The 27,322-nt window shown below is 41.5% G+C and overlaps 2 protein-coding genes across 3 annotated transcripts; both read right to left on the reverse strand.

Moving 5' to 3' along the window:
• Positions 1-17,568: 17,568 nt before the first annotated feature.
• LOC138895955 (uncharacterized) lies at positions 17,569-17,982 on the reverse strand. The gene has a single exon (XM_070180722.1). The coding sequence runs from the start codon at positions 17,980-17,982 to the stop codon at positions 17,569-17,571; it is 414 nt and encodes a 137-aa protein (XP_070036823.1).
• Positions 17,983-23,605: 5,623 nt separating this feature from the next.
• On the reverse strand, positions 23,606-26,924 carry LOC104102795 (CBL-interacting protein kinase 2). 2 transcript variants are annotated; one of them, XM_009610629.4, is made up of 2 exons: positions 26,687-26,924; positions 23,606-25,634 (listed from the first exon to the last, which is right to left on the reverse strand). In XM_009610629.4, the coding sequence occupies exon 2, from the start codon at positions 25,212-25,214 to the stop codon at positions 23,763-23,765; it is 1,452 nt and encodes a 483-aa protein (XP_009608924.1). In that variant the 5' UTR covers positions 25,215-25,634; positions 26,687-26,924; the 3' UTR covers positions 23,606-23,762. The 2 variants fall into 2 exon arrangements, with proteins under 2 accessions (XP_009608924.1, XP_009608931.1); XM_009610636.4 differs by lacking the exon at positions 26,687-26,924 and adding an exon at positions 25,978-26,672.
• Between the last annotated feature and the right edge of the window lie 398 nt (positions 26,925-27,322).

A 27,322-nucleotide genomic window follows, 5' to 3' on the forward strand; every position in this document is an offset into this window, starting at 1 on the left:
CTTAGCCTCAAAATGTAGATGAAACAGCAGAAATAACAGTTCTGAAAACAAGTATTTCGGGCACAGCAATGATGAGATCAAAAAACGAAAAAGTAAGATTGTATTAAGTTTTGTATAGAATGTAGTGTAAGTTTTGCCAGAAAATTTGTGTCCTCTACAATGATAACTGGGCTTCCTATTTATAGCTATGTCTAGGGAAAGAGGTCCTAGGATCGTGCCCTCTTTTAATGTCAATTATGAGGGTCATTGATGAAGATATAACGGTGAATATAAATATCAAAATCTCTGTAACGGGTCGCCGCTCTTAATGCTGCAGAATATTCCTTATTAAATACGACCGGGCGCAAAGCATTTAATACACCTTTATGAACGTTATCCCTTCCGGTGACAAGCGGAATGACTGCGTTCGGTCTTCGGCCATCCCCGTCTAGGGTTCCACGTGTCTTTCCTTTAGATGACCACGTGTCATATCATATTTCACCCTATAAAAATAGTCCCCCTACTTTTTGGTGACATAACTTTGTGTTACCGGAAAATTGGCAGAAACACTCTTTTGGCGGGAATTACTATAACTCCCTCTGAAGGCTTCTGACGGTTGATTAGACGCACGCCTCTCCGCATTTAATGTCCTGAACATGCGTCATCTCACGATTCAGCACAACTTTTGCCGATTATCGAGGTAATCATGGCCATGAATTAGCTGCCAAAATTTTACTTATACGCATCATTCTTTTCCTTTGCACTTCATAATTTTTCGAACTTCTGATTTGTATCTTTATTCTCCATCCTTTCTCTAATTCTCTTCAAACAAAAATATTTTCCTTCTTCTTATTCAATGGCTTCTTCCTCCAACCGTGCCGGTTCTTCAAAGAACAAGAACAAAGTCGAGGACTCTGCTCCTCCAATGGTGGGTTCCATCATCCCAAGGAGACTCAGTTGCACAAAGAACTTAGAAGAGAAATTCCCTACTACTAACTCTCGTACATGGGCTGTTAGTAGGTACCCTTCTTCCATTCGTCCTTCCAGTATTTCTTCTATGAAGGAAGACTGCCGCTGCCATAAGTTGGATATCATTGCTCCTGATCTATCGGAGCGAGTGACCCTTCCCAAGGAAGGTTTTACATACTTTTACACGTATCCCTTTACTTTGGGTGCGTTTTCTTTGAGTGGAGAGCTTGATTCCGTGATTGCGTAGTTTTGCCTTCGCTACCCAGTGTGTTTGGCACAAGTAAGTCCTTCAGCGTAGAGGACGGTTGCCTGCCTTTGACGCTTGTGCCAGGAGACTAGAGAGGAGCTAACCTTAGCTCATATGATGAATCTCTATTCTCCCAAAATCTTCCGCGGGGGAATGATAAACCTATGCAAGCGTGGCTACCATGCTTTGTTGTCTAGCATGGGTGATGACAATGACCATGGGTGGATGGAACGGTTTATTACAATCGCCACCAATGACATCATTCCGGCAACGACTTCATCCTTTTCGGCCACTTGGAACCGCACTCGTAAGCTCTTTGTTTAGTATTTCCTTTTACTAAATATTTTGCTATAGATGTATTGATCCTCCATCCTTCGTTTGTTTCAGCAACTCGATGGATCTCACCGGTGATGGAAGGCTTGGACCGGTAGGTTCAAAAGATCTTGGGCGTCATGACGCCCGAAACTCATTTGTGGAAAGAAATGGCCCTTAAATACGGGTGGAAGGCCAAAAATCGTGGTGATTTTAACTTACCTTGCTTCCATCATTTTTTGTATATGGAGAACTTGGTTGAACCCTTCTGACTTGTTCACAAAAATAGGTCTACCTACGAGCTCTGTTGCTATCCCCGAGGAGGACGTCTTGGCTGATACTGCTGATGCAGCGAGGCTGCTTCAGGAGGTACTTACTCGAACAGGTATCTCCGGGCCTATTTCGGGCGCAAACACTTTTTTACGGAGTCCCTGGCCAAAGGATAAACAACCTAAGAGAAGACGTTCCTCCGCAGCCGGGGAAAAGAATAAGAGGGCAAAGACTTTTGCTTCTGCGGGCCTTCAGAGGTTGATTCGTGAGAAGGAGGAACTTACTTTTGAACAGAATTAACTTTTGGTGGAACGAGATCGAGCTGTTCTCCGCCTCTCGGAACTAGAAACCAAAGCTACTGAGATTGTTGTTTTGGAGGATCGTTTGCAGCAAAGCGAGCAAGAAGTGGTAACCCTTAGCTAAGAAATTGGCCCATTGAGGGTTAGATTTGATGAAGCCAAGGCCAAATGGGCTGAAGTCTAGGACGTCGTTCTTGCTACAACCGAGCGCGAGGTTGCCTCCGCTGAAAGAGTGATTAACTTAGAGGCAGCCTTGAACTCTAAAATTGAAGAGCTTGCTGCTGTGGGGCGAAAGACACTCAGCTAGAAGAGAAGTACAGGAAAACTATCGAGCATAATAGGCTCTTTAGTTCAACTGTCCACGATCTTGATGTCAGCCTCAAATCTGCTAGGTCTGCCCGAGAAAACCTTTCTGTCGAGGTAACCCAACTCAAAGAAGAACTCAAGCACCGACAGGCTTCCCTCGTTGTTAAAAAAACTTACGCTATATACAACATGAGGAGAAAAACTTTGGAAGAGGCCAAAGCTGGTGTCACTGACTTTGATGCCAAAATTGCTAAGGTACGCAAGCTTGAGTTAGCTGCTAAAAGTGGACTCCCATCGAGGTCTGATGTACCTGGTCCTTCTGGTTCAGATTTTGAGTTTTCGAGAACTGAAGAAGAATCAGAAGATGATGATGCCGAAGGCCGAACTGATGAAAATATTGAGCCACCGATGGACCCACCTACTTCTCCCGGGGATGCTGACACTTCTCTTCCTCCTGGTTCTGGAGGCACTGCAGTTTAGATTTTCTTTTCTTTTTCCCATTTTGTACTTTTACTGTTTTGGCACGTTCTTGTAAATAAAGACATATTTTTGCTCAAGTATTGTTTGAGTCTTACTTTCGTTTGAATATCCATGCAAGTCTTTGACCTTTACATTTGCTTAAGAATTCTGTGCACGTTTTTCTGTTCACACTTTACTATGTGTAGTCTCGGATGTATTTTCCTCGAAGCACTTTGGTTCCGAGCATTATCCCTATTACATGAGGGTTTCTATAAGTATTTGCCCAAGTTTACTTTTTGCGTTTGTTCGTGTATGTCTTCGGGTGCATTTTTCCTCGAAGACATTTTGATTTCGGTCATAAATTCTTCCGAAACCAACCCTTTAACGTCAGAGTTTTCATAAAAGAGGACCCTCTTATATTTACAGTGCTCTTTAAAAGGATGTCTCCTGTTCATTACGGCACTAACATTTGAAATACTTGTTTAACTTTCAAATGACGAAGTTAGTTCATCGTTCAGACAAGAAACAAGATAAAAATAAAAGGATTTATTTTCATATAATTCCTTCTATTTTTAAAAGTACACAAGCATTTATTATGCTAAGAAATTGTCATTACTTGTGGCTAGCATGTACAACTTGTTTCTACGGGGCTGGTTGCGCAGTCCCCAGTCTCGATGATGCATTTGGTTTCTAGATTTTTGTTTCCCGGTTGACATGGCAGTCAATGTTGTCGTATCCTCATATCATCCCCCCAGTGTTCGAATGCGAATTGGAACACTGGAAGTCTTGTGTCTTCAAAGATCCTACTAATGAATTTCTAGATAATCCTTAACTTGGCAACATACCTTACTTCCCCTTAGGAATCCATGCTTTCGAGCGAAAGAATATCTAACAATCCTCTAGAAGTTTGTGCTCGTGAACAGTCGAGTAACCTCTGTTCGGTAGCAAACTTAACTTGGCAGTGGGAATTTGCTATCGAATCAAAGATTATCTGAACGTCCCCGAGTGGAAGCTTGTTTGTTTGCCTTGCTATCAAAGGTCTTATTGCTGCTGTCTTCGTAGTATGCTTTTTATCGCTGCCTCATTAAAAACCTTGCCAGAAAAACCCAATTGGGACAAAAACTGAACGAAGGGAAAAAGAGTGCAGCACATACTTTCTGCTTGAGTAATGTTCATCAGCAATAATATCTTTTGAGGTGTGCCACGTTCCAGTTGCTAGGCAACTTGTCTCCATTCTGGTTCTCCAACTCGTATGAACCTTTCCCAGTGATAGCTGAAATCCGGTAGGGACCTTCCCACGTTGGACCTAGCTTCCCCGCGTTGAGCTTTCGGGTATTTTGGGTTACTTTTCTCATAACCAAATCTCCTACTTTGAAATAATGGAAGTTGGCTCTTTACTTGTAATATCTCTCCATTCTCTGCTTTTGAGATGCCATTCTTACACGTGCCAAGTCCCTGCGTTCCTCGAGCAGTTCCAAGTTGATTAACATTGCTTCGTTGTTCGATGCTTCATCTACCCGAAAATATCTCAAAGTGGGTTCGCCCACTTCCACCGGGATTAGGGCTTCAGCACCGTCACAAGGGAAAAAGGAGTTTCTCATGTGCTCGATTTGGCCGTTGTTCTGTAGGCCCATAGAACTCCGGGAAATTCTTCGGGCCATTTTTCTTTTGCTGCTTCCAACTTTTTCTTGAGGTTTTGAATAATCACTTTGTTTGTTGACTTCGCTTGACTGTTTGCGCTTGGATGATAAGGAGAAGAAGTGATCCTCTTTATCTTCAAATCTTCGAGGAACTTTGTAACTTTTGCACCGATAAACTGTGGCCCATTGTCGCATGCTATCTCTTTTGGTATTCCGAACCTGCAAATTATATTTTCCCATAGTAAATCCACCACTTCACATTCTCCGATATTCTGATAAAGACCTGCTTCCACCCATTTAGAAAAATAGTCATTCAAAATTAAAAGAAACCTTACCTTTCCGGGAGCCGGTGGCAGCCGTCCGACGATGTCCATCCCCCATTTCATGAATGGCCATGGGGACAGAACTGAATGTAAGGGTTCTACCGGTTGGTGTACTAGTGGTGCATAGCGTTGGCACTTATCACATTTTCGTATGAAGTCTTTGGCGTCTTGTTCCATGCGAGGCCAGTAATATCCTGCCCGTACCAACTTCAGCACCAAAGAATCTGCACCCGAGTGATTGTTGTATATCCCTTCGTTGACTTCTCTCATGACATAATTAGCTTCTGACGCTCCTAATCACCGGGCCAACAGGCCTTGGAAGGATTTTACTATACAATTGGCCTCTCTTGAAGCTATAACGTGCAGCTTTGGCGCGTAATGCCCGTGATGCTTTGAGGTGTTCGGGCAACTTCCCGTGCTTGAGATAGTCGATTATTTCATTTCTCCAGTCCCAGACCAGACTAGTCAAATTTACCTCATAGTAAGCATCTGTATCCAGGAAAGAGTTCATCAGTTGCACTACCGTTCCGGACTCCGATCTCTTTATTTTTGTCGACGATCCTAAATTTGCTAATGCATCCACTTTTGCGTTATCCTCCCTCAGGACATGAGTAATTGACCATTCCCGAAATCCTGCCAAAAGAGCCTAGACCTTCACCACGTATTGCTGCATACGTTCTTCTTTGGTATCAAAGATCTTGTAGACCTGATTTACCACCAACTGCGAGTCATATTTGATTTCGATGACCTCGGAATCAAGTCCCCGAGCTAATTCGATCTCTGCAATCAAAGCTTCATACTCTGTTTCATTACTAGTTAAAGAGATTGTATGGATGGCTTGCCTTAAGGTTTCCCCCGAAGGCATGATTAAGACTATTCCGAGTCTGAACCCTTTTATGTTGGAAGCTCTATCCGTAAATAAGGTCCAAACCCCCGATGTTGATTCTGATCTCATTACTGCCTCCTTGGTTGCCAGAGGCAGTAGTGTCGGACTGAAATCGGCCACGAAGTCAGCCAGGACTTGTGACTTAATTGCAGTCCTTGGTTTATATTCTATATCGAACTCACTCATTTCGACGGCCCATTTGGCCAATCTGTCTGAGAGATCGGGTTTATAGAGGATGTTCCGCAAAGGGAAAGTAGTCACCACAACTATCGGGTGGCATTGGAAGTAGGGCCTCAGCTTCTGAGCGGCGACTACGAGAGCTAAGGCCAGTTTTTCCAAATGTGGGTAGCGAGTTTCTGCTCCCGTTAAAATTTTGCTAATGTAATAAATGAGAAACTGCGTACCTTCATCCTCCCGGACTAAAACTGCACTTACCGCAACTTCTGAAACTGCGAGGTAGACTAGCAACGTTTCACCTTCTTTTGGTTTTGAGAGCAATGGAGGGCTTGATAAGTACTTCTTCAGGTCCCTTAGAGCCTGCTGGCACTCCGGTGTCCATTCGAAATTATTTTTCTTTTTGAGCAGCGTGAAAAAGTGATGACATTTTTCCGATGACTGGGAAATGAACCTGCTCAAAGCTGCTAATCTTCCTGTGAGCCTTTGGACTTATTTTACGTTCGACAATTGATCCGGGATATCCTTTACGGCCTTAATTTTGTCGAGGTTTACCTCAATTCCACTTTGTCAGACCAGAAATCCCAGAAACTTACCAGAACTGACCCCAAACGCGCACTTCTCGGGATTAAGTTTCATGTTATGCTTCCTCAAGATGTCGAATGTTTCTTGCAAATGCTTAAGGTGGTCACCTACATTCAAACACCTAACGAGCATATCGTCTATATAAACTTTCATAGTCTTTTTTTTTCAAACATCTTATTTACGAGCTGTTGATAAGTGGCTCTGACGTTTTTCAACCCGAAGGGCATCACATCGTAACAATATGTACCGAAATTCGTAATAAACGAAATCTTTTCCTGATCTTCCAGGTTCATCTTGATTTGGTTGTACCCGGAATAAGTACCGAGGAAACTCATAAACTCGTGACCGGTCATGGCATCAATTATTTGATCGATATTTGGCAGTGGGAACGAGTCTTTCGGGCACACCTTATTAAGGTCTTTATAGTCTACACACATAAGAAATTTATTGTTCTTCTTAGGAACTACTACTACATTGGCTAGCCAGTCCAGATATCTTACCTCTCGGATCGAAGCTATATTAAGCAAGTGGGTTACCTCTTCTTTGATGAATTTATTCCTGGCCTTGACAATAAGGTATTTCTTTTGTCTTAGAGGTACGTTGGGATCCAAACTCAGCTTGTGCACGGCTACTTCCGTCGGGATATTGTCATATCCTCATGCGACCATGCAAAATAATCGGCATTAAATTTAAGGAATTCAATAAAACCATACCTGAGCTCCAGGTGCAGTCCTGTCCCCAAATGGAATTTCCTTTCTAGGAATTCTTCGAACAAGGCAACTTGCTCCAATTCATTTGCCGTGGACTTCGTTGCGTCCGTCTCTTCTGGAACATAGAAATATCTCGGCACCTGATAATGTTCTGACGATTCTGCTCCTGCGCTAACTTCTTCTAGCTTGGGAATAGGTGTCAGTTCATGTAATTGCTATGCCGTGTGCTCCTTCCCTTTGCTATTGGAAACCGAAATTGCATTCATCCCTTTTGTTACCGGTTGATCACCTCTTATATGCTTGATTCCTTCGGGCATTGGAAACTTCAGCAATTGGTGATATGTTGAGGGTACAACTTTCATCTCGTGTAACCATGGCCTTCCCAGGATAATATTGTATCCCATGTCACCATCTACTACTTCGAAGAGAGTTGTTTTCATTACTCTTTCAGCATTTGTGAGCAGCAAAATCTCTCCTCGGGTCATCACGCTCGCAAGGTTGAATCCAGCGAGGAGCTTTGTTGCCAGAATAGTGCTTTTGGTGAGTTTAGCCTTCTCCAATACTCTCCATTGTATGATATTAGCCGAACTTTCTGGATCCATTAAACACACTTAATCTTAAAATCCAACACATTTAAAGAAATTACCAGTGCATCGTTATGTGGTAACAACAATCCGTCTGCGTCCTCCTCCGTGAAAGTGATATCGTCTTCCCGGAGTCTTTTACTATGATTTATTGATACTTTCGTCTTCTTCGCTGCCGAAAAGGTGACCCCGTTAATCTCATTCCCTCCGAAGATCATATTGATCGTTTGGCATGGGGGTTCTTCTCCTGCTTTTAAAGGTTCCGCGTTGTCTCTGTTACGACCATAATTGTTCTTAGTTTGGTCACTCAAGAATTCCCTGAGGTGACCATTCTTCAATAGTGTTGCCACCTCTTCCCAGAGGTGTCAGTAGTCCCATGTTCGGTGGTCGTTCATCCCATGGTATTCACACCATAATTTGGGATCCCTCTGGTTGGAATCGGATCTCGTAGGTCTCGGGAATCGTGCTTCTTTAATGTTTCTCATGGCTAACACTAACTCCACTATACTGACGTTGAAGTTATATTCCGATAACTTGGGGTAAGAAGGATTCCGAGACCCCGACGTCTCTTTATCCTGAAGTGATCTATTATTTCGACCACGATCGCTCCCTCTGTCAAAGGTGAACTTGTTTGCTTTTCGGGAGTTTCTGCCATGGCCTTCGGTCCGCTCGTAAGGTAAAAACTGGCCCCTCGAAGTCTGTATGTCCGCGTCGTAGTCATCCGTTGATTTTTCTCTGCTCTTCTCCCATCCCTTGGCCGATGATGTAGAATCGGCCTGGTCATCTTCGATCCTTATCTTTGACTCGTACCGGTTGTGGACATCTGCCCAAGTTATTGCTTGAAACTCAAGCAAACTCTCATTCAGCTTCTGGGAAGCGTCTGAGCTTCTCGGATTCAATCCTTTGGTGAATGCTTCAGCTGCCCATTCATCCAGGATAGCGAGGAGCAACATTCTTTCTTTCTGGAATCGGGTAACGAACGCTCGTAATAATTTGGATTATCCCTGTGTGATCCTGAATATGTCGGCCTTCCGGGCTTGTACTTTTATGGCCCCGGCATAAGCCTTAATGAAAGAATCCGCGAGCATCTCAAAGGAATCTATGGAATACTAGGGTAATAATGAATGCCATATTAGAGCTCCCCTCGTGAGAGTTTCTCAAAATTTCTTTAACAACACAGATTCAATTTCCTGAGGAGCTAAATCATTTTCTTTTACAGCCGTTGTGTAGGTGGTAATATGCTCCTATGGGTCTGAAGTCCCATCATACTTTGGCATTTCAGGCATTTTGAACCGCTTTGGGATTAGTTCTGGTGCCGCACTTGGCTTGTACGGCAATTGAGTATACTTCTTCGAGTCTGGGCCTTTCAATACTGGTTGCGCGCCCGGGATCTGGTCCATGCGGGCGTTTACTTCCCTCATAAACCGTAAAAGTTCATTCTTGAATGGGTCCATTCCCCACAGCCCCATCGGAGCCAACTTCACCCCTGGGAGTGTTGTTGTCGACTCTCTGCGTTGTTTGGTTTGTGGGAACACCAGGAGGAATTGAATCTCGTCTTTTTGCATTTTTCGAAGCCCCCGATAGCGCCTGCTTCAGCTCCATCATAACCTTATCCTACCATGTGAGATGGCCTAGAATGATCGCTTGTTTCTCTTGTAGGACCCTCACCGCATCCACGACATGCTCCTCATCAGCATCATCGGAGTTGTCTCTCAAATCTGTCGAGGGTTCTGCCTGTCATGCACTGGCGTGGCATCATTTCCCTCATTGCGGGTGTCACTTATTGAATCCTCGAAATGAGGCCGATCCCCTCGAATTCCAAGGTTGTACGTGTTGTTAGCACTGTTATCTGCCATTTTTTGTGATTTTTTCTAAGACAAAATAATAAAATCACATTAGTAAAAAAGGCAATTATCAATTTAATTGCACGGCTGTCTAGGCCCCACGGTGGGCGCCAAACTGTTTACCCGTAAAACGGTACAGTTGAATTTATACGTGGTTTATAGACAAGTGAACTAATTTTATCTTAAAATAATGCAATAATTAAGAAAATGTACAATACTTAGCCTTATAATTTAGATTAAACAACAGAAATAACAGTTCCGGGAACAAGGTTTCCGGGCACAGCAATGATGAGATCAAAAAGCGGAAAAGTAAGATTGTATTAAGCTTTGTATAGAATGTACTGTAAGTTTTTCCAGAAAATTCGTGTCCTCCACAATGATAACTAGGCTCACTATTTATATTTGTGTCTAGGGAAGGAGGTCCTAGGATCGTGCCCTCGTTTAATGTCAATTATGAGGGTCATTGATGAAGATGTAACGGTGAATATAACTGCCAAATTCTCTATAATGGGTCATCGCTCTTAATGCTGCAGAATATTCCTTATTAAATGCTACCGGGCGTAGTACATTTAATACACCTTTATGAACGTTATCCCTTCTGGTGACAAGCAGAATGGCTGCGTTCAGTCTTCGGCCATCCCCGTCTAGGGTTCCACGTGTCTTTTCTTTAGATGACCACGTGTCATATCATATTTCATCCTATACAACAAGCTAGACTATCAGAATCAATGATGGATTTCAACTTAATGTTACAGTCTTAGAGCCTGTTTGGCCAAGTGTCACAACCCAAAATTCCTAACCTGTCGTAATGGCGCCTACCTCAATGCTAGGCAAGCCGAAAACCTCAATAAACCACAATTTCTTTTAAGTTTGAAACATTAATATTTGAATTTCAAAGAAAATCTCACAAATCACTGACATAAAATATATTCCCAAAACTCGGTGTCACTGAGTACATGAGCATCTAAATGATAACCAGTCTGACTGATAAAAATACTGTCTGAAAAATATAGAACAGTACAACAACTGAAAGAAGGGATTTAAGGTCTGCGGATGCCAAGCAGCTACATCGATAGACTCCACAGATAAAGCTCTGAATAACTAGCAATCGCCGTGTCCGGAGGTACCTGGATCTGCACACGAGGTGCAGGGTGTAGTGTGAGTACAACCAACTCAGCAAGTAACAATACTAAATAAAGAGATGAAGATAGTGACGAGCTTCACAGCTGAGTCAAGTTACAGTAATTTCCAACATAAGAAGATAGGCATGCTTTCATGTTCAACATTTAAAACTCAACAGAAATTTCATATCAAGTTTGACTGAAAAAGAAGATAATATCTTTCAGGAATTTCCAACACAGTGATATATGACAACTATAGTGCAATAAGAATGAAATCAAATGCATCCTCTCAGGACCACAGTCACTCAGCCGTTTCATTCACTCAGCACTCAGCACTCAGCACTCAGCACTCGCACTCAGTAGGTACCTGCGCTCACTGGGGTGTGTATAGACTCCGGAAGGGCTCCTACATCCCAAGCGCTATAATCCACACGGACAACTCACGTGCGGCACAGACAACTCACGTGCTATAGTATCAATATCTATATCCGCACGTACAGCTCACGTGCTACACGGACAACTCACGTGCCATAGTATAATAACTGGATCCGCACGGATAACTCACATGCTGCACGGACAACTCACGTGCTATAGTATAATATCTGGATCCGCACGGACAACTCACGTTTTGCACGGACAAATCACGTGCTATAGTATACTATCTCACAATCAGGCCCTCGGCCTCACTCAGTCATAAATCTCTCCAGTCTCTCGGGCTCTCAATAATCATGAAAATCAGCCCAAACAACAATGATATGATGCATCAATAATTGACAATAGAGACAGAGATAAAATAAACTAATAAATTGTGACTGAGTACAAAATAACAGTTTAGCAGATAGTTTAACATGTACACGACCTCTGTGGGTCCCTATAGTGCCAACACATAATCTAAACATGATGTGTGGTTCAATTTCTCTACTACATAGAAAATGTACTGATAACAACATATTATTCAACTACACAGTTCCATGGAATTTTACCAAGTCACAATTCCTACGGTACACGCCCACACGCCCGTCACCTAGCATGTGCGTCACCTCAAAACCAATCATATAACACATAATCCGGGGTTCCATACCCTCAGGACCAAATTTAGAACTGTTACTTACCTCAAACCTTGTAATTCTTTACTCCGCTATGCCTTTGCCTCGTGAATTGTCCTCCAAACGCCTCGAATCTAGCCACAAATAATTTGTTTCAGTCAATACAAATTATAGGAATTAATTCCATATGAAAATACTAATTTTCCAATAAAAATCCGAAATTACACCCAAAAGTTGCCTCTCGGAATCCGATGAAGCTCACAAAATCCGACAATCCATTCAATTACGAGTCCAACCATACTAGTTTCACTCAAATCCGACTTCGAATCGATGTTCAAATCCAAAAAATTCATTTTTGTAAAATTTCTACAATTTTTCCCAAGTTTCTGTCTCAAACTACTAATTGAATGATAAAAACAGTGATATATTCATTTATATTAACCAAATCTGAGTTAGAATCACTTACCCCGATGAATTTCTTGAAAAACCCACGAAAACTCGTCACAAACTGAGCTCCCAACGTCCAAATGTGAAATAATACATTAACCCTCGGTTATATAGTACCACGTCTGATCTCCCAATGTGCGGTCCGCACATTTTCAAGTGTTGGCCGCACATTTCGAAGCTCTGTGGCCGCAGTCCAAATTGTGCGGCCGCACTTCACAGTGACTGCTTACCAGGCGTCAGTAAAATGCCCATAACTTTCTGTACAAATGTCCAAATGATTAATGCTATACCTTTCTGAAAACTAGATGCAAAGGGCTACAACTTTCGTTTTGAATCATCTCCAAATCCCTTGTAGATTAAAAGATATAAGCATACAAAGTCGAACCAGCGAACCAGCGAAATCACCTTTCTGCGGTTGCGAGAAGAATTCTACGGACCGCACAATTTTAACTACGGTCCGCACATCTTCAAGTGCGGTCCGCACAATTCCTACTGCTACAGCACTTTGGGAGTTTGCGGCCGACTTCTGCACTCTAAAATGTGCCCTCCGTACTTCAACTGTTCCATAACATCGTCAGAGTGCCAAAAAGCCTGGACTCGCTCAAAACTTACCCCGGAACTCATTCGAGCCACTCGGGACCCCGTCCGAATGTACCAACAAGTCCTAAAACATGATATGAACTTAGTCGAGCCCTCAAATCACATCAAACAACATCAAAAATACAAATTGCACTCCAATTCAAGCCTAATGAAAAACTAACAATTTCCAACTTCTACCTTCAATGCCGAAACCTATCAAATCAAGTCTGATTGACCTCAAATTTTGCACACAAGTCATAAATGACATAATGGAGGTATTCCAATTTTTAGAATTGGATTCCGGCCCCGATATCAAAAAGTCAACTCTCCGGTCAAACTTCCAAACTTAAATTTCTATTTTAGCCATTTCAAGCCTAATTTAGCTACGGGCTTCCAAATAATTTTTAGGGCACGCTCCTAAGTCCAAAATCACCATACAGGGCTATTGGAATCATCAAAACTCTATTCCGGGGTCATTTACACATAAGTCGACATCCGATTACTATTTTAACCTAAGCTTTAAACCTTAATACTAAGTGTTTCAATTCATTCCAAAACCTCACCGGACCCAAACCAATCACCTCGGCGAATCACATAACAACTCTAAAGCATAAATTAAGCAATAAATGGGGAAACGGGATTGTAATACCCAAAATGACCGGCCGGGTCGTTACACTCTCCCCCTCTTAAACAAACGTTCGTCCTCGAACAGGTTTAGAATTATACTTGGAGCCTCAAATAAGTGTGGATATTTGCTCCGCATCTCCCGCTCAGTATCCCAAGTAGCTTCTCTGACTGGCTGGCCTCTCCACTGCACTTTCACTGAAGCTATGTCCTTTGATCTCAGCTTTCGAACCCGCCGGTCTAAAATGGCCACCAGCTCCACATCATAAGTCAAATTACCATCTAACAGCATCGTGCTGAAATCCAAAACATGCGACGGATCCCGGACATACTTTCGGAGCATAGATACATGAAACAGTGGATGGACACTAGATAGACTAGGCGGAAATGCAAGTTCATAAGCCACATCTCCAATCTTCTTAAGCACCTCAAACGACCCAATATATCGAGGGCTCAACTTGCCCTTCTTCTCGAACCTCAACACACCTTTCATGGGTGAAATCTTGAGCAGAACCTTCTCCCTAACCATGTAAGCAATGTCACGAACCTTCTTGTCGGCATAACTCTTCTATCTAGATGGCACTGTGCGAAGCCGCTCTTGAATCAATTTAACCTTCTCCAAAGCATCCTGAACTAAGTCAGTACCCAATAGCTTAGCCTCACCCGACTTAAACCAGCCCACCGGAGACCGACACCGTCTCCCATATAAAGCCTCATACGGAGCTATCTGAATGCTCGATTGGTAGCTGTTATTGTAAGCAAACTCTGCTAGTGGCATAAATTGATCCTAAGAACCCCCAAAATCAATGACACAAGCGCGTAGCATATCCTCCAATATCTGAATAGTGCGCTCGGATTGTCCGTCCGTCTGAGGGTGAAATGTTGTACTCAACTGAACCTGTGTGCCCAATTCTCGCTGCACTACTCTCCAAAACTATGATGTAAATTGCGTGCCCCGATCCGAAATGATGGACACGGTCACCCCGTGTAGGCAAACAATCTCACGGATATAAATCTCAACCAACAGCTCCGAAGAATTAGTACCAACTGGAATGAAATGCGTGGACTTGGTCAACCGATCTACAATCACCCAAACAGCATCAAACTTTCTCAAAGTCCATGGGAGCCCAACTACGAAGTCCATGGTAATATGCTCCCACTTTCACTCTGGAATTTCAAGTCTCTGAAGCAATCCTCCCAGTCCCTGATGCTCGTACTTTACCTGTTATCAATTTAAACACTGAGCTACAACCCAACTATATATTTCTTCATTCGCCTCCACCAATAGTGCTGCCTCAAATCTTGATACATCTTCGCGGCACCTGGATGAATGGAGTACCGCTAACTGTGAGCTTCCTGGAGAATTAACTCACGCAACCCATATACATTAGGCACACATAGCCTGCCTTGCATTCGTAATACACCGTCATCCCCAATAGTGACTTCCTTGGCATCACCGTGTTGAACCGTGTCCTTAAGGACAAGCAGATGGGGGTCACCATACTGACGTTCTCTGATACGATCATAAAGAGAAGACCGAGAAACCACACAAGCTAGAACCCGACTGAGCTCCAAAATATCTAATCTCACGAACTGATTGGCCAAGGCCTGAGCATCCAAGGCTAAAGGCCTCTCTACTACCAGTAAGTATGCTAAGCTGCCCAAACTCTCCATCTTACGACTCAAGGCATCGGCCACCACATTGGCCTTTCTAGGATGATAGAGAATGGTGATATCATAATACTTAAGCAACTCCAACCACCTCCGCTGCCGCAAATTAAGATCCTTCTATTTAAATAGATGTTGCAGACTCTGGTGATTGGTATAAACCTCACAATGGACACCGTATAAATAATGCCGCCAAATCTTCAAGGCATGAACAATAGCTACTAACTCAAGGTCATGGAACGGATAATTATTCTCATGTACCTTTAACTGTCTAGACGCATAGGCAATCACCCTACCGTCTTGCATCAGTATTACGCCGAGACCAATACGTGACACGTCACAATACACAGTATAAGACCCTGAACCTGTAGGCAACACTAATACTAGGGCTGTAGTCAAAGCTGTCTTGAGCTTCTCAAAGCTCTCTTCACACTTATCCAACCACCTGAACGGAGCACCTTTCTGGGTCAATTTAGTCATAGGCGCCGCAATAGACGAGAAACTCTCTACGAAGCGACGATAATAACCAACCAAGCCGAGAAAACTCTGAATCTCAGTAACTGGAGATGGCCTGGGCCAACTCTGAACGCCTCTATTTTCTTCTAATCCACCTTAATCCCTTCACTGGACACTATGTGTCCCAAGAATGCCACCGAACTAAGCCAGAATTCACATTTAGAGAATTTGGCATATAGTTTCTCCTCTCTCAGCCTCTGCAATACAATACCCAAGTGTTCTGCATGCTCCTCCTGGCAACGTGAGTACACCAGGATATCATCAATAAATACCACGACAAATGAGTCAAGATACGGCTGGAATACGCTATTCATCAGGTGCATAAATACTGCTGGGGCATTAGTTAGCCCAAATAACATCACAAGAAATTCATAGTGACCATAACAACTCCTGAATGCTGTCTTTAGAATATTCAAATCCCGAATTTTCAACTGGTGATACCCGGATCTCAAATCAATTTGGGAGAATACCCTCGCTCCTTGAAGCTGGTCAAATAAGTCATCAATACGCGGCAAAGGATATTTATTCTTAATTGTAACTTTGTTCAATTGTCTGTAATCAATGCACATCCGCATAGTACCATATTTCTTTTTCACAAATAGAACCGGTGCACCCCAAAGCGATACACTAGGCCTAATAAATCCCTCATCAAAAAGTTCCTGAAGTTGCTCCTTCAATTCTTTTAACTCAGCTGGTGCCATACGATATGGAGGAATAGAAATGGGCTGAGTTCCCAACACCAAGTCAATACCAAAATCAATATCCCTGTCGGGTGGCATACCCGGCAGGTCTGCAGGAAATACATCCGGAAAGTCTCGCACTACCGGTACTGAATCAATAGTAGGGGTATCTGCATCAACATCTCTCACAAAGGCCAAATATGATAAACACCCCTTCCTCACCATACGCTGGGCCTTCAAATAAGAAATTATCCTACTGGGAACATAATCTAGAGAACCCCTCCATTCGACATCTGGCAACCCCGGCATTGCCAACGTCACAGTTTTTGCATGACAGTCCAGAATAGCATGACATGGGGACAACCAATCCATACTAGGGTTACATCGAAATCAACCATACTAAGCAATAAGAGATCAACTCTAGTCTCCAGTCCCCCAATAGTTAGCACACATGACCGATACACACGGTCCACAATAATAGTATCGCCCACTAGTGTAGATACTCGAACAGGTGAAACTAAGGACTCACGGGGCATATCCAGAAAATGAGTAAAGTACGATGATACATACGAATAAGTAGAACCACGGTCAAATAATATAGAAGCTTCCTGTATCTGGCACACTAGACAATACTTGTGATCACTGCATCTGAAGCAACAATATCTGGCCTGGCAGGAAAAGTATAGAATCGGGCCTTACCGCCACCTGATCGGCCTCCCCCTCTTGGGCGACCCCTAACTGACTGAGCCCCACCCCGAGCTGGCTAGGCGGGTGGTGTAACTATTGGTGTTGGTGCTGTCGGACGAGAACTGTGCTGTGGAGCCCCACTCAATAGCCTAGGACAATCTCTCTTGAAATGACCAAATTCTCCACACTCGAAACAACCCCTCCTTTGATGGAACTACTGCTCCTAATAACCCGAGGAATTGCATGTCGAAGCCTGAGCGGATGAGGCATGATGAGAACTCTGCACTGGTAGTGCACTGAATGAATACTGGCCTGAGTGAGCACTGTAAGAACCGTGGCTAGCTGATGCACCACGATGATATGGATGAGTCGTCTGAGCGGGCCTATAAGGGCGAATCCTACTGTGGTAAGACTGTCGCCCAGAAGGTATCCCACCAAAACCGCCCGGACCTCGAGGCCTCTTGGCCTCCGTGTCACCACGTTCCTAACTACGGACCACCTCTATCTACCGAGCAATGTCAACCACCTCATCAAACGTAGCACCAGATACCCTCTATTTAGTCATAAGCAACCGTAGCTGATACGTGAGGCCATCAATGAATCTCCTAATCCTCTACCTATCAGCGGGAACCAACCAAACTGCGTGATGAGCCAACTCAGAATACCTCATTTCGTACTGGGTCACAGATATGCCATCCTGCCGAAGCTGCTCAAACTGTCTGCACAGCTCCTCCCTACGAGACTGCAGCACGAACTTCTCCAAAAAGAGAATAGAGAATTCCTGCCATGTAAGTGGTACTGCACCGACCGGCTTGCGCCTCTCACAGGCCTCCCACCATCTGAAGGCAGCCCTAGAAAACTGAAAAGTAGTGAAAGAGACCCCACTGGTCTCCAAAATACCCGTTGTCCGAAGCATCCGCTGGCAGTTATCCAGAAAAACCTGAGCATCCTCTGACTCTGCACCGCTAAATGATGGAGGTCGAAGCCTCCCAAATCTCTCAAGTCTCCTCTGCTCATCATCTGCCATAACGGGGACTACCAGGGCCTGAGCAGTTGCAACCAGCTGGACTAGTAGTGCCCCCGGTATCTGAAGTCCCTGCACTACCTGCTCTAGAGTACGGGCGACAGGGGTATGAGTACCTCACCCGGCCTAAGAAGTGGCTGGTGCGGCCTGAGCCGAAACCACCTGAGCAAGGCCAGTACATACAGTCAATATCTGTGTTAAAGCCTCCTGAAGGCCTGGAATAAAAATGGGCATAGCTGGTGCCTCAACTTGTCCTGCCGGCTCAACTATATCCGGAATCTGCTCCTGAGCTGGAGCAATTGGTAGTGCCACGGGTGCTGCTCCAACTGTTGTACGAGCTGCACCTCGACCTCTACCTCGGCCCCGGCCTCTACCACGACCTCGGCCTCTCGCGGCCCTAACTGGTGGCAATGGTGGTTGATCGTCCGATCCGGTAGTACATGTCCTCACTATCTATAAGAGAATAGAATAATAAAAATTTAGTTTCTGGAATCAATAAATTCGCACGACAGAATACAAGAAAGTGAAATTTTCCTAAGGTTTCAGTAGCCTCTTGAAGATAAGTACAGATATCTCCATACCGATCCGCAAGACTCTACTAAACCTGCTCATGACTCGTGAGACATATGTAACCTAGGCTCTGATACCAACTTGTCACGACCCAAAATTCCTAACCTGTCGTGATGGCGCCTATCTCAATACTAGACAAGCCGACAACCTCAATGAACCACAATTTCTTTTAAGTTTGAAAACATAATATTTGAATTTCATAGAAAACCTCACAAATCACTGACATAAAATACATTCCCAAAATCGGTGTCACTAAGTACATGAGCATCTAAATGATAATCAGTCTGACTGATAAAAACACTGTCTGAAAAATATAAAACAGTACAATAACTGAAAGAAGAGAGTCAAGGTCTGCGGTCGCCAAGCATCTACCTCGATAGTCTCCACAGATAAAGCTCCGAATAACTAGCAACCGCCATGTCCGGAGGTACCTGGATCTACACACGAGGTGCAGGGTGTAGTATGAGTACAACCAACTCAGCAAGTAACAATACTAAATAAAGAGCTGAAGATAGTGACGAGCTTCACAGCTAAGTCAAGTTATAGTAATTTCCAACATGAGAAGATAGGCATGCTTTTATGTTCAACATTTAAAACTCAACAGAAATTTCATATCAAGTTCGACTGAAAAAGAAGATAATATCTTTCAGAAATTTCCAACACAGTGATATATGACAACTGTAGTGCAATAAGAATGAAATCAAATGCATCCTCTCAGGACCATAGTCACTCAGCCATTTCATTACACTCAGTACTCAGCACTCGCACTCAGTATGTACCTGCACTCATTGGGGGGGTGTACAGACTCCGGAGGGGCTTCTACAGCCCAAGCGCTATAATCAGCACAGACAACTCACGTGCTGCACGGACAACTCACGTGCTGCACGAACAATTCACGTGATATAGTATTAATATCTGGATCTGTACGGACAAATCACGTGCTATAGTATAATATCTGGATCCGGACGGATAACTCACGTGCTGCACGAACAACTCACATGCTATAGTATAATATCTAGATCCACACGGACAACTCATGTGCTATAGTATAATATCTGGATCCGCACGGACAACTCACGTGCTATAGTATAATATCTCACAATCAGGCCCTCGGCCTCACTCAGTCATAAATCTCTTCAGTCTCTCGGGCTTTCAATAATTATGAAAATTAGTCCAAACAACAATGATATGATGCATCAATAATGGACAATAGAGACTGAGATAAAATAAACTAGTAACTGAGTACAAAACAACAGTTTAGCAGATAATTCAACATGTACACGACCTCTATGTGTCCCTACAGTGCCAACACATAATCTAAATATGATTTGTGGTTCAATTTCTCTACTACATAGAAAATGTACTGATAACAACATATTATTCAACTACACAGTTCCATGGAATTTTACCAAGTCACAATTCCTACGGTACATGCCCACACGCCCGTCACCTAGCATGTGCGTCACCTCAAAACCAATCATATAACACATAATCTGGGGTTCCATACCCTCAGGACCAAATTTAGAATTGTTACTTACCTCAAACCTTGTAATTCTTTACTCCGCTATGCCTTTGCCTCGTGAATTGTCCTCCAAACGCCTCGAATCTAGCCACAAATAATTCGTTTCAGTCAATACAAATTACAGGAATTAATTCCATATGAAAATACTAATTTTCCAATAAAAATCCGAAATTGCACCCAAAAGTTGCCCGTGGGGCCCACCTCTCGGAATCCGACGAAGCTCACAAAATCCGACAATCAATTCAATTACGAGTCCAACTATACTAGTTTCACTCAAATCCGACTTCGAATCGACGTTCAAATCCAAAAAATTCATTTTTATAAAATTTCTACAATTGTTCCCAAATTTCTATCTCAAACTACTAATTGAATGATGAAAACAATGATATATTCATGTATATTAACCAAATCTGAGTTAGAATCACTTATCCCGATGAATATCTTGAAAAACCACGAAAAATCGTCACAAACCGAGCTCCCAACGTCCAAATGTGAAATAATATATTAACCCTTGGTTATATAGTACCACGTCTGATCTCCCAATGTGCGGTCCGCACATTTTCAAGTGTTGTCCGCACATTTTCAAGTTCTGCGGCCGCAGTCCAAATTGTGCGGCCGCACTTCACAGTGACTGCTTACTAGGCTTCAGTAAAATGCCCATAACTTTCTGTACAAATGTCCAAATGATTAATGCTATACCTTTCTGAAAACTAGATTCAAAGGGCAACAATATTCGTTTTGAATCATCTCCAAATTACTTGTAGGTTAAAAGATATAAGCCTACAAAGGTGGACCAGCGAACCAGCGAAATCACCTTTTAGCGGCCGCGAGAAGAATTCTACGGACCGTACAATTTCAACTGCGGTCTGCACAATTCCTATTGCTACAACACTTTGGGAGTTTGCGGCCGCACTTCTGCTCTCTAAAATATGCCCTCCGTACTTCAACTGTTTCATAACATCGTCAGAGTACCGAAATACCCGGACTCGCTTAAAACTCACCCCGGAACTCATTCGAGCCACTCGGAACCCCGTCCGAATGTACCAACACGTCCTTAAACATGATACGAATTTAGTCGAGCCCTCAAATCACATCAAACAACATAAAAAAAATACAAATCGCACTCCAATTCAAGCATAATGAAAAACTAACAATTTTTAACTTCTACCTTCAATGCCGAAACCTATCAAATCAAGTCCGATTGACCTCAAATTTTGCATACAAGTCATAAATGATATAATGGAGGTATTCTAATTTTCAGAATCGGATTTCGGCCCCAATATCAAAAAGTCAACTCCCTAGTCAAACTTCCAAACTTAAATTTCTATTTTAGCCATTTCAAGCCTAATTTAGCTACGGGCTTCTAAATAATTTTCCGGACACGCTCCTAAGTCCAAAATCACCATATGGAACTATTGGAATCATCAAAACTCTATTCCGGGGTCGTTTACATATAAGTCGACATCCAGTCACTATTTTAACCTAAGCTTTAAACCTTGGAACTAAGTTTTTCAATTCATTCCAAAACCTCACCGGACCTGAACCAATCACCCCGGCGAGTCACATAACAATTCTAAAGCATAAATTGAGCAGTAAATTGGAAAATAGGGTTGTAATACTCAAAACGACCGGCCGCATCGTTACACCAAGCTTCTGAGAGGTTAAAAGTACTCCCCCCCCCCCCCCAAAAAAGTACTTTTAAAAAAATTTAGGTTGTTTGGCCAAGTCGGAGAAGTACTTTTGGCCAGCAGTAGAAGCAGTTTTTCTGCTTTTGGGAAGAAGCAGAAAATTCTAGCTTCTTCCAAGAAGGAGAAGCAGAAAATTAATTTATTCAAACAAAACTATCCTCACCATAAATTTAAATTTTCCAAATTATCCTTTACTAATTTAAGGTTTTTCTTTTCTTTTTTTTTTTGTTTCTAGTTTCTACCATTCTTTTAAAATTAGAGATATCATATATATGAATATATTGTAACTTTCCAAATTCTTTTTTGACTTTTCTTGTTTTTGATTTTTTCTTTGTGTAATGTCTTGTAACTTTCCAAATTATCTTCTTCTTTTTTCATACTAAAGCAAATTATCTCATCCTTCTTTGGATTATCAATTCTCTTCCTACAAATAATCATTTATAATTTCTTCTATTATAAACTATTAATTCTCGAATCTTTAAAACAGTTATCAAATCTAATTTTGTGAAAATTGCCTATAAATAGGTAATAAATCTACAATTGCATCGCATAATCTATATATTAGTAAAAAGAAGAAAAGGCTTCCACATTAAGCCAAGTGATAGACTCACAATAGGTCACTTGGCAATTTAGGTGAAAGTTAGTTAGGTTAGGTGATAATTAGTTTTTTTTTAAATTTAAATTTTAAAAAAATTAAATTATCCATTATGTGTTGTTAATAATTAGTTACTCTTTTTAAATTTGAATTTAAACATACTTAACTATTTTTTTTACGAAAAAAATATTTTTTTTATACATTTAAAATTATTTTTATTTTACGGTCAATGTCATTTTTCAAGTTTGACACTCAGAATCATCTTGTTACAACTACCATTGCTATAAAATAATTTCCTCCGAAGATATTCTTCTACCGATAAGGAATTCAACTATTATGCTAATGGAGACATCACTGCAGAGATTGAGGAAGGAGATGGGTCTTCTAGTATTCCTTTAGAAATACAAGGCAAATCTTCTACTAATATGGAGGCGTTGTGTGATAGAATTAGAGATGAAATTATTGAGAAATATTATCATGTGTGAGTGACTTTGCTTATTATTTCATAGTGGATTATCAATATATAGTAATTAGTGGAATAGACTTCTTATTCATATTGAATGATGACAATAAGTAATTATACTAGATAATATTATATGTTTTAGTATAACTATATATCTTATATTGATTTAAATCTTTCATATATATGTTTACTTTATATTTTATATTTTAATTAAATAAAATAAAAAAACAATAAAAGTCTCCCATGATAAATATTTAAGTTTATTTTTTTCTTTAAAATAATTATAAGATCTTGATACTATCCTTTTTAATAATTTGACACTCAAAAGCACTTTTTAAAAAGATTGGCCAAACACAATTTGTTTATCAAATGTTGTAAAAAGTACTTCTTAAATAAATTGGCTAAACACAAACTATTTTTTTTCAAAAGTACTTTTGGAAAAAGCACTTCTAAAAAAAGTACTTTTTAAAATAAACAATTTTTGGCATCTTGGCCAAACAGGCTCTTAAGTGACCGCATGCATATTTTTCCAATGTGAACAACAACTTTCAGTGACAACAACCCTCAATCCCGAATAAGTGGGGGGTCGACTATATGAATCGTCACGGACCAAGTTTCTCTACTTAAACTCCTCTCATGAGCATGCAAATGTAGTCCCAAAAGCACCAGTAGGTCAAAAGGATTTTAGCCTGAAAACAGATGCAGCAATTTCATTTCAAAATTCAAAGCTTGAAATCAGATTGGGAATTCATCAGATTTGCAAGATGCATTGAAGAAAAGAGGAAAGCTAAGAAAAACAACACTTGTACCTTCTTTTTTATAAAATGAAAAACACTTATACTTGAGAGACATTTACACAGACGAAACGTATAAACGAGTCAGGAGACTGGAAGAACCAAATATACATCTACTAGATAATGCCGACATTGAAAGTGTATTATATAATCAAGGTAACTGCTCTTGCTGAAGTAGTTGCGGTGGAAATAGCAGTTGCTGCTGCTCCTGCTCCGAGAGTTGTTGCTGGTTATCTGAACGTTGTTGCTGCTGAAGCTGACTATTTGATTGCTCATCCAGCTGCTGTTCGGACTGTTGAGGTGGTTGTTCTAATTGCCACGCCCAAACAATATCCTGTAAACCAGGCCTCAGGCCTTCATTTAAAATTTTCTGATATTCCAATGTATCTCCGTTGGACTTCTTGACCTCCACCAAATAAAAAGTTGGAGTTACCTCAAAGATCTCCGTGTCAATTGATAAAATCCCCTTTCTTCCTTCTTTTGAACCTTCAAACCTTAACAATCCTGCATCCCTTTTGCTGACTTTTAGCTTCAGGCGCTTTGCGACATCTTCCAGCTTGGATATGATCACTGATGCAGGTTTGCAGGATGTGAATCTAGCTTCTTTCTTTAAAGGAGTATCCTCAAATAATCTCGATAAATCAAAGCCAGTAGAAAGGGAAATGATATCAAATGCATTCAAGTTTGACAGCCTGGCCATGTCTTGCTTGTTTTCAGAGGAACCAGCAGCCAACTCTGTACATGCTGAAGCCAGATCCTTCCTTTCGGTGTCTGCTTTGATAGATTTAGAGGCTATTCCCCTCTTGAACCAGGAACTTTCTTTAATTTTGGCAATTGAAATTCTAGTATGTGGATTGGGATCCAACATTCTCACAAGTAGCCGCCGCACTTCAGGGGGGAACCAACTGGGACATTTGAACTCAGATTTGCCAATTTTCCTGTACATCTCCATCAAATTCGAGTCATGAAATGGAAGATAACCAGCCAGCAACACATATAGGATCACCCCACATGACCAGATATCAGCTTTTGCCCCATCATACCCTTTTCTATTGATCACCTCAGGAGCAACATAGGCTGGAGTCCCACAGGTAGTGTGGAGGAGTCCATCTTGGCGCTTTGACTCGGCAAGAGCACTTAAACCAAAATCAGAAATTTTCAAGTTTTCATCCTCGTCTAGTAGTAAGTTTTCTGGTTTCAAATCCCGGTGATAGACACCCCTGCTATGGCAGAAATCTACAGCATTTATCAACTGTTGAAAATATTTTCGTGCAACATCCTCTTTAAGCCTTCCTCTGGCCACCTTGTTAAAGAGCTCACCTCCTTTAACATATTCCATCACAAAATAAATCTTGCTCTTTGTGGCCATGACTTCATAAAGGTGCACAATATTAGGATGTCGAACTAGTCTCATAACTGATATTTCCCGTTTGACCTGATTCACGAGCCCAACCCTCAAAACTTTTTCCTTATCAATGACTTTGATGGCAACACTCTGCCCAGTCCTGATACTCCTACCATAGTAAACCTTAGCAAATGTACCTTGTCCTAGTAATCTCCCCAATTCATATCGCTCCAAAAGAATAGTTCCCGTATTGGCCATTCAAAATCTACGAAACCCAGTACTATTATAGTAAGCTATCCTCTCTTGGCTATTACAATCTGTTCAACAGATATGTGCTGCTCAACCATCCTCGCATAAATCATCCATCAGTGTGACAGGCAATATACAAATATTCCACCTAGGTTGTATCTTGGCACAAAAAGGTGAAGCTGTGGTCGCTGCGCCGAAGCTGAATCTTTTTGGGAATGAAAAAAGACAACTCTGCTAAGCTCAAAACCTTACGAAGAATAATTTCGGACTCCCAAACACTCAAACACATCTTTCAGCATATCCTAAAATCCTCTCTTTTGAAGAACCACAAAAATTGCTTAGAAGATGTGCAGGGAACCAAGTAGGTGAACTTCCACAACCCACTTAGAGGGTGAGCGACAAAAATTTGCTAAACTCACCAGCAAGTACCTGTGTCAGGTTGGAAGACAGAAGAAATGATTTTTAGTAGCTAAATGATGTTCTACACTTCCAATAGAATAGTATTCCTTAGCAAATGCGCAGCCAAACAAATGATGATTAACCATACATTCACAGCATTTTTCTTAAATCGAATATCATATTTCAGTTTTTCCAAGTCGATGAATTAAACTATCTATAGCTGTTAACAGCTGCTGCAAGGTAGAACTAAAGCAAGGAACAATGAAACAAGCATGTGTTAGCTCTAAATCTATGTTAGATATATGCAAAAGGTATGACGAATACTCAAATATCTAAATGAAGCTTAGCAAGGAATTTTGTAAAAGTATTGAACCTTCTGAGGGGAGCCTTAGAGCAACGGTCAAGTTGTCTCCATGTGACCTATAGGTCACGGGTTCGAGCCGTAAAATCAGCCAGATGATTGCATCATGGTAGACTATCTACATTACAACCTGTTGGGGTGCGACCCTTCCCGGGACCTTCGTGAATACTTTATGCACCGGGCTGACTTTTTTTATTTGTATCGAACCTTCTAGAAATTCAACTGAACAGGGTGCACTAAGGAAGGAAAACTATGCCATAGAACATTGATGTCTCCTATCACTAAACCAATTTTCTATAATTTTCGGAATTAGCAATTCAAGTTATTTAACCAAAAAAAAAAACCACAGGTACTAAATTAATAGCGGAATGGAAATAACAAAAACAAAACAAAGAACAAAAGAAACCCAACAATTTGCTATAGATTTAAATTGAAAGATTAACCCGTTTCAAGAAAAGCGAACTCATCGATCAAACAATTAAACAGATTTGGTTTTTCTACACACATATGAAACCAAACTCATCTCTCTGACAAAAAGGGTCAATTTCAGACATACTAACTCCGAAAAACTAAGATGAAAAATAGCAAAGGGGGTGTTCATTTATCTTGTCCAAACTAATTGGCGAAACAAGAAACTTAAAAATAATTTTTATGTAAGCAAACCCCACTAAGAAAGAAAAAAAGAAAAGAATAGTAGTTGTAGAAGGTGAAGTAAAACTACCTTAAAAGAAGAGAAGCCCTAGAGTGCTTTTAGTTGTAGCGACCGTCTATAGAAATGAGGATGTTCAAGAGTTTTCACCAAAAGAAGCAAGGGATGAAATGGGGACAAATACGAGTGACGACGTTGTATATGATTTGCGTAGGCAACTGTTATAAAGCCACGGCAGGAGGAATCTTCCACTACGATAACGTCTAGGTGAATATCCTGGTCGAATTTGTCAATTTTGACCGAAAACTAACGACAAAATTGAGATACTTCTGTGATCCCAAGTTGCGAGGTACCACATGTTAACGTGCCCGGTTTGGTTATTGACGCATGACCCCCTAGTGGCGAAGCAAGAAATGATTTTAAGGGTGACTTGAAAGGAGTAAAAAATAAATTTCGACAAAAAGTGTTTAATATATATTTTATATATTTAAAATTAATATTTTATTTATATATATAATATAATTTTTTGTAATATTTCGGCGAATGGTGTAAGTACTATTTTCTCTAGCCTGTGGTATTTTTTGCTTCCCATAAACTATGTGAATTTTGATCAATATGTCACGATTCAAATTTTACCAAGATCGTGATGGTGCGTAACCCAACCTGCTAGGCAAATCAACAACAAAAACACAGTTCAACTGAAGATTC

This window comes from Nicotiana tomentosiformis, chromosome 7 (assembly GCF_000390325.3).
Source record: "Nicotiana tomentosiformis chromosome 7, ASM39032v3, whole genome shotgun sequence".
In the NCBI taxonomy this organism is placed as follows: domain Eukaryota; kingdom Viridiplantae; phylum Streptophyta; class Magnoliopsida; order Solanales; family Solanaceae; genus Nicotiana; species Nicotiana tomentosiformis.